General features: G+C 35.6%; 1 protein-coding gene across 1 annotated transcript; it reads right to left on the reverse strand.

The window, feature by feature from the left end:
- Positions 1–6,700: 6,700 nt before the first annotated feature.
- Positions 6,701–7,640, reverse strand: LOC137946924 (thioredoxin H2-like). The gene is made up of 3 exons (XM_068793207.1): positions 7,395–7,640; positions 7,175–7,297; positions 6,701–7,073 (listed from the first exon to the last, which is right to left on the reverse strand). The coding sequence occupies exons 1-3, from the start codon at positions 7,524–7,526 to the stop codon at positions 6,939–6,941; spliced, it is 390 nt and encodes a 129-aa protein (XP_068649308.1). The 5' UTR covers positions 7,527–7,640; the 3' UTR covers positions 6,701–6,938.
- Positions 7,641–13,035: the final 5,395 nt, after the last annotated feature.

Genomic DNA, 13,035 nt, shown 5'->3' on the forward strand with positions numbered 1-13,035 from the left:
CACACTACCGATAGAAGATGGAGTGTGTCCTACATCCAACATTAGGACTGGAGTATGAAGCAATGACTTACCGGCTAGGAGTGATTTTTACTCTCAATTATATTATGCCAGCAGGGCCTCATGGAAGGATGCAACAGCGTGAGGGGGAATGTTGGAAGATGAAGGCATATTGGAAGATGTGTCATTTCATACAAAAATATTCTATACACCATTAGCAGCAAATTGGGAGTTCATGTTGTTTTCTCACCCCCCAGCTTGAGGGGAGTGTTGAAATATAAGAAGTAGGACCCACAATGATTACCATGACCTGACATCCTTATCACATCAGTTGGAAGATCAAGCAGAACTCACAAAAGTATCTTATCTTATGGTCACGTCAAATAAGAGTTTTAGTTTTAGTTATGTTTGTCTTTTATCTATATTGAGTTATTTAATTATGTTAGGACTTATCTTTAAGTGTTAGATTTTGGGTGTAATTGGGACAAGGGTAGTTTTATTGTAATTGGACTTTACTACCATCCTCTATTATCAATAGAGGTTCATGTACTCTGATTACAACAAGTTATTGATGTCAATGAAGTATTTCACTTTTACATAAATTCAACACAACCTAAGGGGGGGTTAGTCAACATGACTCATGACATGATCTTTATGCACATTACTCAGTTCATGTCCTGATGTCGTTAGGGAGTGCCAAACTTCATGTCATGTACATGATCATCCATGACTCAAGAATTCATGTCCCAAGAGTAAACGGCAGAAAGTGCTTTCCGCCCGATTTTCAGAATCATGTACATGACTCACGCGCGGGGCTCTCTCTGGCGCACCCCTCTCTCGTTCCCGCAACTCTGTCGTCTCCCTAAACCCTGAGCTCTTTGCTCCCTCTCTCGTCTCCACCGTCCCTCTCAGGTCTCCCTCTCTATGGCCTCTCCCTCTCGACCTCCGTTGTAGAGTACGGGAAACCGAGAGGCTCTGCGACGGAGGTCGAGAGGGAGGGAGGCCTTCCTCCCTCGGCGACGACTTCTCTTCTCTCACGGCATTCCTCTCTTCCCCCCCCCCCCCCCCCCCCCCCCCCTCGACCTCCGTTGCAGAGCACGGGAGGTCAAGCATCTGTTGCAGAGCTTCACGGCGTACCGTCAGAGCGCCGCATCTATCGGCGTTGCCCGCTGGCTGGCCATTGAGGAAGACGACGATGATTTAATTTTTCCTAAGTTAGGAAAAATTAAACTATCGTCATAAAAATCATTAATTTATAAAATTTATTTATAAAATAATTAATTTTATTTATAAAATAATTAATTTTATTTATTTATTTTATAATTACTATATTACAATAGTGATTTAATATTTATAATTAAAATATTGTTAAAATAAATATTTGATAAATTATTTTGGCATAATTATCCGATTGCTATAGTTAATTAAACCAATGGTTTTAAATTTTGTGATAATATATTATTAATTAATAATACATAAAATATATTATGTACAAATATATAGTGTGTTAAAGTTATGATTAGATCAATTTTTTCTCTTGAATTATTTATTTTTAGGTTAAAGTATATCATATATTATTAATAAATTAATAACTCAACGTATTACTTTCGTTTTTTTATTTATAATTTTATTTATTTATTATTTGTAATTAATCATGTACATATTTTATTGGCTCATGTAATTACCATATTAATGCACAATAAAATATCTAATTCAATTAATACATATATTAATATATTTAATAGCTTATTAGTGTAGTAATAATGGTTATTTTACCTAATTTGAGGTTTAAGGATTATATTGTAATTAAGTATACTGTAAGTGTTTAAAGATTCTCTTATTTTTTATGTTTTTCTTATGTTGGGGCATTAACACTGGAAATTGTTTTCCAGTGCACATGAAGTCGTCAATACTAACACTATGTGCGAAGATGATCTTCATGTACATGACTGGCATGATCTTCATGTTGGACATGAACTTGATCGTCAAAAATCCATTTGGGTGACTAACCCCCCCTAAGTAATTACTTGAAGTTCAACTTCAACTTCAACTTTAAATTCAAGTCAATAATTTAATTCAACTTCAAGTTCAAATTGGGTGTTAGTATATACGAGTTCAAGTGCACTGAAAAATAATATCCAGTGTTAGTTCCCCAAAATGAAAAATATGATATAAATAAGAGAATGAGTTATTTGTAATAATATACTTAAATAGAACATATATACCTAAACACCATATTAACAAAAACAAGCATGATTATTACATTAATAAGTTATTTAATGTAGAGTTAAAATATATTAATATACAAAATAATTAAATTAAATATTATATTAATTAATTATTGCAATTTATTATACATTAATAAAATAATTGCATATGATAATTAATTGTGCACTAATTAATTATAAAAAAATAAAAAATAACATAAGCGAATGTAATAAATAAATTAATTAATTTATTAATAACATAAGATATATTTTAACATAAAAAAGAATAATTGAACAAAAAAATTGACCACTCTTAAATGACTAATTTAATACAGTAATAAAAATAAATAAATAAACATATTATTTTATCAATATATTAAAAAAATTATTTAATAAGTAATTTTTATTCTGTTTTCTATGCGTCAACCTCGAGCCACATGTAGAGGGGAGAGAGAGAGAGAGAGAGAGAGAGGACCAGAGCAACGAGAGGGAGAAGAGACGAAGAAGCCGAGAGGGAGAAAAAAGCGGGAGAAAAGAAAAAAAAATTCAAGAGGAATAAACACATCCCGACTGATGGCTTCAAGTGGATGAAGCGCAAATATGGGCGGATTCCTGATTCCACGATTTAAGCCTGAGGCGGCTTAACCTACGTCTTTCATATGAAATTGGGGCTGGTGCATCACTAACGGTTTCTTTGAATGACCTAAGTAATTAGGATGAACTTCATCTCTTGATTGATATTGACTAACCCCCCCAATACGAAAACCGTCCTTATCCTTGAACAGATTATCCAAAATAGTAGAACGTGCAACAGAAAAAAATTGCCAAAATGGAATTTTTGGGACCATGAATTCTATCAATAGAAGACAGAAAAAGAGAAAGCTTAGAGAACATAAACATAAAGAGAAATCATCGCTTCAATCCAATATCAAAACTGTCTTGGACACTAAATAGATTGCCCAAGAAAAGGGGATTTTTTTTCTGGCCACAAAATCTATTAATAGAAGAGAGCAGAGAAAGGCTAACGCTTGAATGAGTAAGAGAATAGGCATATGACCTCACCCCTTTTTGTCTACGTTTTAATGTTGTATCTTGTTCTCGCAGTAGTTCCTAGGAACTCTTCTTTTGCCCACCTCTTCTAACGCTTTCCCTCCCTTAAATTGAAGATGAAACTGATAGTGAACGCCGTCTGGGAAAACCAGGAATATCGATCTTTAACAAAGAGTGCTTCTAACTACTTGCAATCGATACCAAACTACCTAGTAATGATTTCAACTACGGTTGCATTGCCAATTCCTGTTTCTTCCATGCCATACCATCTCCATACCGTAAAAGAAATAACATTTCCTCTCGAGAAGGTAAATAGAGGAAATTCTCTATACAACCTAAATATTACAAAATTACAAGTAAAGATGGACATAGATTACCTTTATCCTGTCTATTATATTCCATTGGCAACAAAAAAACTTTGTGAAAACTGGTTAATTGAAGAGGCTGAGGAATAGGGTAAAAACAAGAAGACGTTTGGAGGTTGTGAAGATGGTGATGGCGCTGTTGAAATAATCGACTATCTATTTGTTAGAGAAGACAGGATAAGCTCAGAGAGGAAGAGGACTAACCTTATTTTTTATCTCTTAAGAGTTCCCCATTGTCCCCGATTCTAAAGATAAAGAGGACTAACCTTATTTTTTTTATCTCTGAAGAGTTCCCCATCGTCCCCGATTCTAAAGATAAAGTTGAAGACATAAGTTACCGAACTACTTCGCGAATTCATTAATTGAACCAAGGTTCAGTCCAACTCAGCTCGTGTAAATTAAATGAACAAAACCCAGATCTCGAATTCGATTCAAGATTGGGTCCGAGCCAAACTCAAACTATTCACAAACCTGCTCGGTTCGATGCCACCCCTAGTTACAGCCTATGGGTTCATTCATCCTGCATAGTACTATAAAACTCGGATCCATTCAACTTATAGGTTAAAAATACTATTTTTAGGCAAAACCCAATTAACCAATTCAGTTTAAACCTGCGCTTAATTCAGCCAAGTAACATTGTTAGCAAGGAAAATTTCCCCCATGCAACACACAAGGGGGTAGGGTGACCAACCCTTCCTCTATTTTGCCCAGGAGTAGGGGTGGCATGGAGCCGAGTTGAGCCCGAACTTGCCTATGTTCGAGCCGAGCTTGATTTAAATATTTTGAGCCAAACCTCGTCTCGAGCCTAAATTTGTTATCGAGCTCGAGCCCAAAAATTTTAACCGAGTTCGAGCCAAGCTTGAGCTTCAACATACATTTAAACTTTTTCAAAAAATATATATAAAATAAATTGTAGATAAAATTATGCATATATTTTACATAAAATTGGGCATAACCTATATATATAATACATATATAAGATTGGGCATGACCTCTACTTAAAATTGAACATAATCTATGTATATAATACTTATATAAAATTCGGCATGACCTTTACTTAAAATTGGGCATAATCTATATACATAATACCTGCATAAACACTCCATAAACATTCCATAAAATTGTCTATACATTCCATAAACACTCCATGAAATTGTTTATACACTCCATATACTCCATAAAATAATCTAAACACTCCATAAAATTGTCTATACATTCCATAAACACTCCATGAAATTGTTTATACACTCCATACATTACATAACATTATGAATAAACTCCATACAATAATCAAACACAACAAAATTAAATAAAATATCACTATCAATTTACAATCACCCAAATAAAAACTATAAATCCTTTAAATAAAATTCTATTACTATTAGAGACTTACTAGAAAGTTACAAGAAATATTTTAAATTTTTCTTAGGAAAGTTAAACGGACCTCTTATTGCCTTTTCTAAGGAAATAAATAAAAATTAATAATTAATCTAATATATTACTATACTTATCAATAAATTTTTAATCAAATAAAATGTCAAACACAAAATTGCTATGAAAATTGCCTCATGCTAACAGTATTATATCATCAACTGTTAAATACTTATTCAAAATTTTTCTATACGATTTTCTAGCCCATCTTGGCAAGAAAATTTTACTTAGAAAATTATATGATTTTTTAACAAAAAATTATAATTAAAAAAATATTTTCAAAAAACATGAGGCACTAATGGTCCCTATATTTCTACTAAAAATGTCTTTTCAATATTTATTGAAAAAAACACTAATAGTCTCTAGAAACGTATTTCTACTAAAATGTCTTTTCAATTTCTTCAAGAGCCATGAGGAAGTGACAAAGAGTTTTTTTTTCCTTGTTTATGATCTCGCACGTAGGGGTGGCTTCAAATAAATTATATATAAAATTATGCATACATTTTAAAAAAAAAAGAATGATAGGGGAGGTTCAGGATTGAATTTCAATAATGGATTAAAATGCACCAATATTAATTTTTTTTACTCCAATTGTTGTCTAGTTTGTTTTGTAATTTTTGAATCTGACCATAAATTTACTATAGCCTCCTTAGTGCCCCTAGATGAAAATTTATATTCTAGGAAAAACTAGAAATATTTTCCCATGATACATATCTCCAAACAAACTTTTAAATAAAATCTTATTACTATTAGTGACTTATTAAAAAATTACAAGAAATATTTTAAAATTTTCTTAGGAAAGTTAAATGGACCTTTTATTGCTTTTTATTGGGAAATAAATAAAAATTAATAATCAATCTAATATATTATTAAACTTATCGATAAATTTTTAATAAAATAAAATATCAAACACAAAATTACAATGGAAACTACTTCATGCTAAAAGTATTACAACATCAACTATTAAATATTTATTCAAAAAATTTCTATACAGTTTTCTACCCCATCTTGGTAGGAAAATCTTAGAAAATTATATGATTTTTAATAATAATTTTTAATTAAAAAAATATTTTAAAAAAACATGAGACACTGATAGTTCATAGAAACTTATTTTTATAAAATATATTTTTAATTTTTTCAAGAGCTATGAGGAAGGAGAGTTTACGGAATTTTTTTTTTTTTTACTTTAGAATCTCGCACGTGTGAAATCATTTTAGCACGGGGAGGGGGGATATTATTTCTCCCCTGAACTTACTAGTTCTGGTTTTCCGTCGAGACGACGCGGAGGGAAGGGGGTTATGACACCGGGGAGGACATATCGTCGAGGATGACGGCTGCGACAGAGGTGGCAGTGATGGAAGCGGCGACAACGGCAAGGAGAAGAAGAAATCGAATGGACGGCCACAGAGGCGGTCGACAAGCAACTGTCGACGGCGACAACAGCCAACGGGAGGGACTCGGTGGTGACGAGGGGAGGAAAATTTTTTCCCCTCCTCGCTTTTGCTCACGCTCCCGCTCCCGATCCCGACTCACCTCAAGCCGCCAAGCCGAAGTCGAGCTGGCTCGCGAGCCACCCCTACCCAGGATGGAGCTTCTTTGCTGATAGTGAAACTTTCGGGAGCTCGCTGATTGTGAAACTTTCCATTTGGCATGCTAATGAAATATCAATACATTATAAACGAAGGAAAGATAATCAAACAAAGGTTACATCAAACTCGGTGCTCTTATTGATCCTGACCTAAGCAGCGAGTCTACGACTCTACGTATCCTTTATACAAGAACAAAGCCAAAAATAAGAAAATCTAAATCCATTCCTTATTTTCATTGCATTATTAATCATCGATTCCTATAGATGCTGATGTTCTTCGATTCTGAAATCGTATCTAGCCTAGCTGCTCTTGTGTTTTCTTATCTGATCGAGGAGCTCATCCTTGCTCGCCCCAATTATTCGGTTAATTTCCTCCCCTTTCTTCACCAGCACAAACGTCGGCATCGCATCCACTGTCCATTTTCGAGCCACTTCCTGTATAAAATTACAATTCTAAACAAATCGGAACAACTACGAGCTCTAAATCTCTGTTTCATTTTTGCTCTGCAAAATTCTTGAATTCATGAAGCACTTACCTTGAGCTCATCAACGTCGATCTTCACGAACACCACCTCTCTGTGCTCAGATGCCAATTCTATCAAGAGTGGCTCCATGAATCGACAAGGCGCGCACCAAGTTGCGTGGAAGTCGATCACCATCTTTTGATGAAAAAAAAAAAAAAAAAAACACGCGATTCAGTCCAGAAAGAATTAGAATTGACAAAAGGAGGAGAGATTGATCGATTTGTGATGTTACCAGTTGATCGGTTTCTTTGATAGAGTCGAAGTGCTTCAGCCATTCAGCCTCGGAGTGGAAGGAGAGAACAAGTGAGGACTCCGACGAGGACTCCGACGAGGAGCCGTGAAATGCGGAAAATAAGGCTCCCATCTCTGGCCTGTTTGGTTTCTCCTTTCTGTGGCCCTGACCTAATCTCCCTCGATGGAGAGAGCCGCGTTCGACTCCTCGCTATTTACAAGAGAAGGAAAAGAAAGGAAAAGAAAAGAAAAGAAAAACCGCGGTATTGACATTCCTATTCAACGGTGGCTGAAAGTCGATTTTTCCCATTTTCTAATTCGAGCAAAAGATTTGATAAACAGAATTTGTCTCGAGTCTTCGTCTTAATACTGTAAATCATATTAGCCCTAATTATTCTCTTTTAATCTCCTCCGGTGGGAGTGACCTTTATTCTTCACCGCCGACTGGTCCACCTAAAAGCGGCTTTCTGGAGTTCCTGGACCCGATTAGCGACGGATTTGACATCGAACTCTGCTGCAATGAGATACAGCTATGAACCAACAGGTCTGTTGCATCACAAGATTCCTACATTAAGAGAAAGAAAAAAGAACCGGCCAGTGCGAACTTGATCTTCGAAGATACATCATCATGGAACACGTTTCATTGATTAGCAACCGCATATAACTTGGATTCTTTACTACGGTCTGCTGTCATTACAAAACTTGTATTTACAGTATGGCATTTCCGGATGAATGCTCCGGTATTTCCCCCTGAGAAATGGAAATGAGCGTCCATTGAAGTGAATCCCCTGTGATTTCTTTTTTCCACTATATTCATTTCTTATTTACATTTTGTTTTATGTTGCTTAAAACTTTATACTCCATGCCTTGCAGCCCAAGAATAGTAATGATAACGACGGTATGTTTTTAACTCCAGGAGAATCCAAATTTAAGTCGAATTTTTTACTTCGCTTTTTTAGTTGTTGTTATTAATAAAAAAATATCTGGAAAATATATCATGATCTACCTTTGGAAATTTTTTGTTTCTTAACTAACAATATCTATAAAGAATCTTTAGAAGATAATTTTATTTTCAAAAATTTTCCTTATTTATTTGTCAGAGAGAAGAAGTGTTTTTACTCTGAATTATGGCAATATCCCCCCAAAAAATAGTTACTTGATTTTATGCTACAAATTACAAAAGCATCTATGTCAGGAGATTCTGATCTAAGATTAGATTCAAAACGTGTGTGTGTGTGTTTTTTTTTTTCTGGTTATGAAAAATTCTTGCAGCATATTAACAGCATATTGGACCAACACTTGGTGTACCTATCCCCTTATGAAGTGAGCAGCTTCGTTTAGCCTATCACTCAATGAAATCCTTTCAAGTTATAACTGGTTTATCCTAAAGCTTTGCCTTTTAGAATCGGTTTCATTCTGTAATTACATCTATAAACGTGGATTATATTCAGAAACAGAACACTTATGTCATTGGCTGCTAATTGGTTGGTAATATAGCTAGCTCTTGGTTTAGTGTCTGAATTAATCATTGATAAAATAAGCGCGAAAGCTATATCCATTACTGTTTTATTTACTTTTTTCTGTTTTTTAGAAGACCTTGTAACTACTCTCAGAACGAGCAACACTCAGTTTAGTTATACTTTTTGAGAAGATTCACAACACTTGGTTTGACTTATTGGTAACTTATTATTTGGCGCGTGTTTTCCTTATTCAAGGATGGACTTCTTGTAAGTTATTTCATGTGTCCTTATCTGCTGATATATAACTGCATTGTTAGTACATGTTATTTGGGCATTGGCCCATTTTCGTTGCTGCTATTGTCTCTTTGATTGAGATATTATTACTAAAGAAGAAGTCTTCGGTTGCTTGCCTTGGGTTCATTATTTGTTGATTGTTGTCAACATTAGTTCATTGGTTCATATGATAGAGATTTGCATTATTTAAAAAAATAAAGCACATGGTGACTCTGACTTCTTTACCTTATCTTCCTATTGATTCCTCATTATAGTATTATTATTTGACAGTTTTTCTCCTATAATCCTTTATTTGACTCTCACTTACCCCTTTTGGAACGTTGCTTTGGTTGGTCTTAGGGGTGGCTTCGAATCAAACAGGCTCGCAATTGCTCGGGCTTGGCTTGATTCTGGCTCAGTTCTGTATACCACCTGATCTTGAGCCGAGTTCGAACTCGACCGAATCAAGGTTCAGCGTGAGCTCTTTAATTTAACGAGGGTGCGGGATTCGGGGGGATTTGGGGGAGTTGGGTCCGGGAAGTGGGAGCGAGAGGGGAGAAATTCTTCCTCCCCTCGTCACCGCCGAGCCCCTCCCGACCGCTTCTGGGGCCACCTCTGTCGCCGTCGACAGATGCCCCCGGTCACCTTTTGCCTTTCTGTCGCCACCGATTCTGTGGCCACCACTTTGATTTTTTTCCCCTCGTCTGCCTTCGCCTTTGTTTCCGTCGCCGCCGCCTCCATCGCAGCCGTTATCCCGGACGAAAGTTCCTCGCCAGCGCTGCTGGAAGCTTTTCCTCCCCCCCGGACGCGATCATACGTTGGAAGACTCTTGAGCGCAGCCCACCGGAGCGCTTCTTCATGGTCGTCGTCTTCTCTGAATGAACCCGACCTCGAGAAGACAGTCCGCAGAATTCCACATCTCGAAGAAGCGGAACAAACCCTAGCGCCAGAGATAGATGGCCGACGAGAAGCTTTCAAGGAGAGCAAGCATTTTCGATCCAACGATTCAGAGAGACAACGTTAGAGTTCTTGAGAAGTACATTAATGGCAGCTCCTACTTCCCAGAGGGAGACTGTTTATGTACGACAAGAGTTATGGCTTAGCTTTTTGCTGTTGCTCTTCTTTCTCTTTTTCGAAGACAAAGAAAACAGGAGCAATTTGTTTTTCGTCTCTCGCACAAAGTTCTGTTTCGCCGCAGCTGCCTCATGCAGCCATGAATCTTCGTCGTTTCTTGCAGTTAGGGGTGGTTTTGAACCCGATCCTGCTCGTGAGCGGCACGGGCTGGGTTCAATTCGGTATACTTATCTCGAGTTCGGAGTGAATCAAGGTTCGGCCGGAAAATTCGCGAGCGGCATGGGAGTCAGAGACAGGGGAGTGGGACCATGAGCCGGAGCGAGAGCAGACAGGGGGGGGCGAATTCTTCCTCCCCTGGTCACCCTCGTAGCCTTTATCCCCGACGAAAGTTCTTGCTGGCGCCGCTTGAATATTTTCGCTCCGCGTGATTCCTCGTCCTCGGTGGAAACTAGTGGACGTCGTCCCTGTTTTAGTAGAAATACGTTTCTAGTGACTATGAATCCTTATTTTTTTTAAATATTTTTTTAATTAAAAATTTTTATTTAAAAAATTATATAATTTCCTAAGTAAGATTTTCCTACCATATAGATTGAATAAGTATTTGACATTTGATGTTATAATATTTTTAGTATAAGGTAATTTTCATAGCAATTTTGTGTTTGATATTTTATTTGATTAAAAATTTATCTATAAGTATAGTAATATATTAGTTTTTTTCTTAGTAAAGATTAATTATTAATTTTTATTTATTTCCTTAGAAGAGGCAATAAAAGGTCTATTTAACTTTCCTAAGAAAATTTTAAAATATTTCTTGTAATTTTCTAGTAAATCATTAATAGTAATAGGATTTTATTTAAAAGTGTTTTTTGGAAATGTATCTTAGGAAAAATATTTCTTGTTTTTTCTAGAATATAAATTTTCAACTAAGGGTACTATGGAGGCTATAGTAAATTTATGGCCAGATTCAAAAATTACAAAATAAGTTAGACAACATTTGGGGTAAAAAAGATTAATATTAGTGCGTTCTAATCCATTATCGAGATGCAATCCCGAACCTACCTATAGCTCAATTCGATGTCACCCTTATGCCCAATTTTAAGTAGAGGTCATCCCCAATTTTATGTAGAGGTCAAACCCAATTTTATGTAAAATATATGCATAATTTTATATACAATTTATTTAACTTGTATTTTTTGAAAAGTTTTAAATGTATGTTTTAGCTCGAACTCGAGACATGTATTTTTTGAAAAGTTTTAAATAAATATTGAAGCTCGAGCTTAGCTTGAACTCGGTTAAAATTATTGGGTTCAAGCTCGATAACAATTTTAGGCTCGAGGCTGGGTTGGGCTCGAGCTCGAGTTTGAAATATTTAAATCCAACTCGGCTCGAATATAGGCAGGTTTGGGCTCGGCTCGGCTCGATGCCACCCCTAGTTGGTCCCTTTTATATATATGTGTGTTTTTAAGTCCTTGAAACTTTTTATTGGCATCCTTCGGTTTTTTTTTTTTTTTTTTCGTCTTGTGAGTGACAGACATTACCCACTTTCGTAATTATTATCACTACATTTGTTCCAAATAATTTGAGTTTGGTTTTGACTTATCAGCCATTTCTGCCCTTTTAGAGTCTGGGCCCGGTGTTATACTTATCGTTGGGACACCGTAATGGAGAAACTGATTACTACATCTATGTTATTTGTTTCAACTTGGGATCACTACCTTTACCTCCGAGTTTGAGGGGGAGTGTTGGAAGATATAATATAATTAGGGTATCATTGATGTAATTAGTTTATGTTTTTTATCTCTTTTTCACTCTTACTAGGAAGGCATAATTATCATATTGTACTTTTTATCAATTATAAATATAAGGGGGAGGGTTGGGAAAAAAGTCCATTACCTTATTCTTCCTCATCTTTTCTCCGAATTGGTCACTCTTCCTCTTCTCCTCCTAAAACTTTCTCTGTACAACTCTTCTTTTTCTCACCCCTCAATGCTCTTCAACTGTGATTATACATCATAGATTCCTAAGTTTTAACAGATACCAATTAAGACTTTCTAAATCTATCTACTTGTAGGAATAAGATTTCAACATAAGAAATAACTTATAATCTCTAGGGTTACTAACTTTATGCATCCCTAGTTTAGAAACAAAGACTCAAACTTAAAACAGGAAACTACCTCTTAAAAGAGGATTTTCTAATTGAAGCTTTTACCAAAACAGCAAGTTTCTGAGTGATACTTCCATTTTAAAAAAACATCTAGTTAATGTAAAACTAAACTTTTTAACTGGCTTGAAATAGGAAATTAAAAATTAGAGAAACTTTCTAATTTAGAATTTTCTATTTTTAAAACTTAAAGAGTACAAAATAGTAAATTTAGGCCTCTTTAAAATGAGTCTCCTTCTTTCTCATTCTTTCTTGAACATCAAAGATTTTTAAGTGATCTCGTCCTTAAATATTCTTCAGCTAGCTCTTCTACATTGTGGACTACACCACATCACCTCGACCAAATGGCCCAGGGATCCCTCTCGAGCTCCATCAAAATTTACCGGATGGGTCCACTCATTCACTTATAGCATCCAGGCGCTCAATGAGGCAGCAGGTGTTCTCTCATGGTTAGGAATAATGCTCCCAAAAAGATAATTTAGTTCACGAAAGTTACTAGCCCAAACTTGGACATAATGAATGATTTTTCTCAATGACACCATTTGTTGAATAGAATACAAAAGATGCCTGAGGGAAGGGAGCAGAAAGGTTGTTTTTACTTGGATAGAATTGTAAAATGTCTAAAAAGGAGAACAAATTAGAAATGAATCAGTTTTACTAAAACAATCCCAGGT

Source organism: Aristolochia californica, unplaced genomic scaffold (assembly GCF_029961685.1).
Source record: "Aristolochia californica isolate CCGP_79_NKW_82.1479 unplaced genomic scaffold, dmAriCali1.0.hap1 SCAF_12, whole genome shotgun sequence".
In the NCBI taxonomy this organism is placed as follows: domain Eukaryota; kingdom Viridiplantae; phylum Streptophyta; class Magnoliopsida; order Piperales; family Aristolochiaceae; genus Aristolochia; species Aristolochia californica.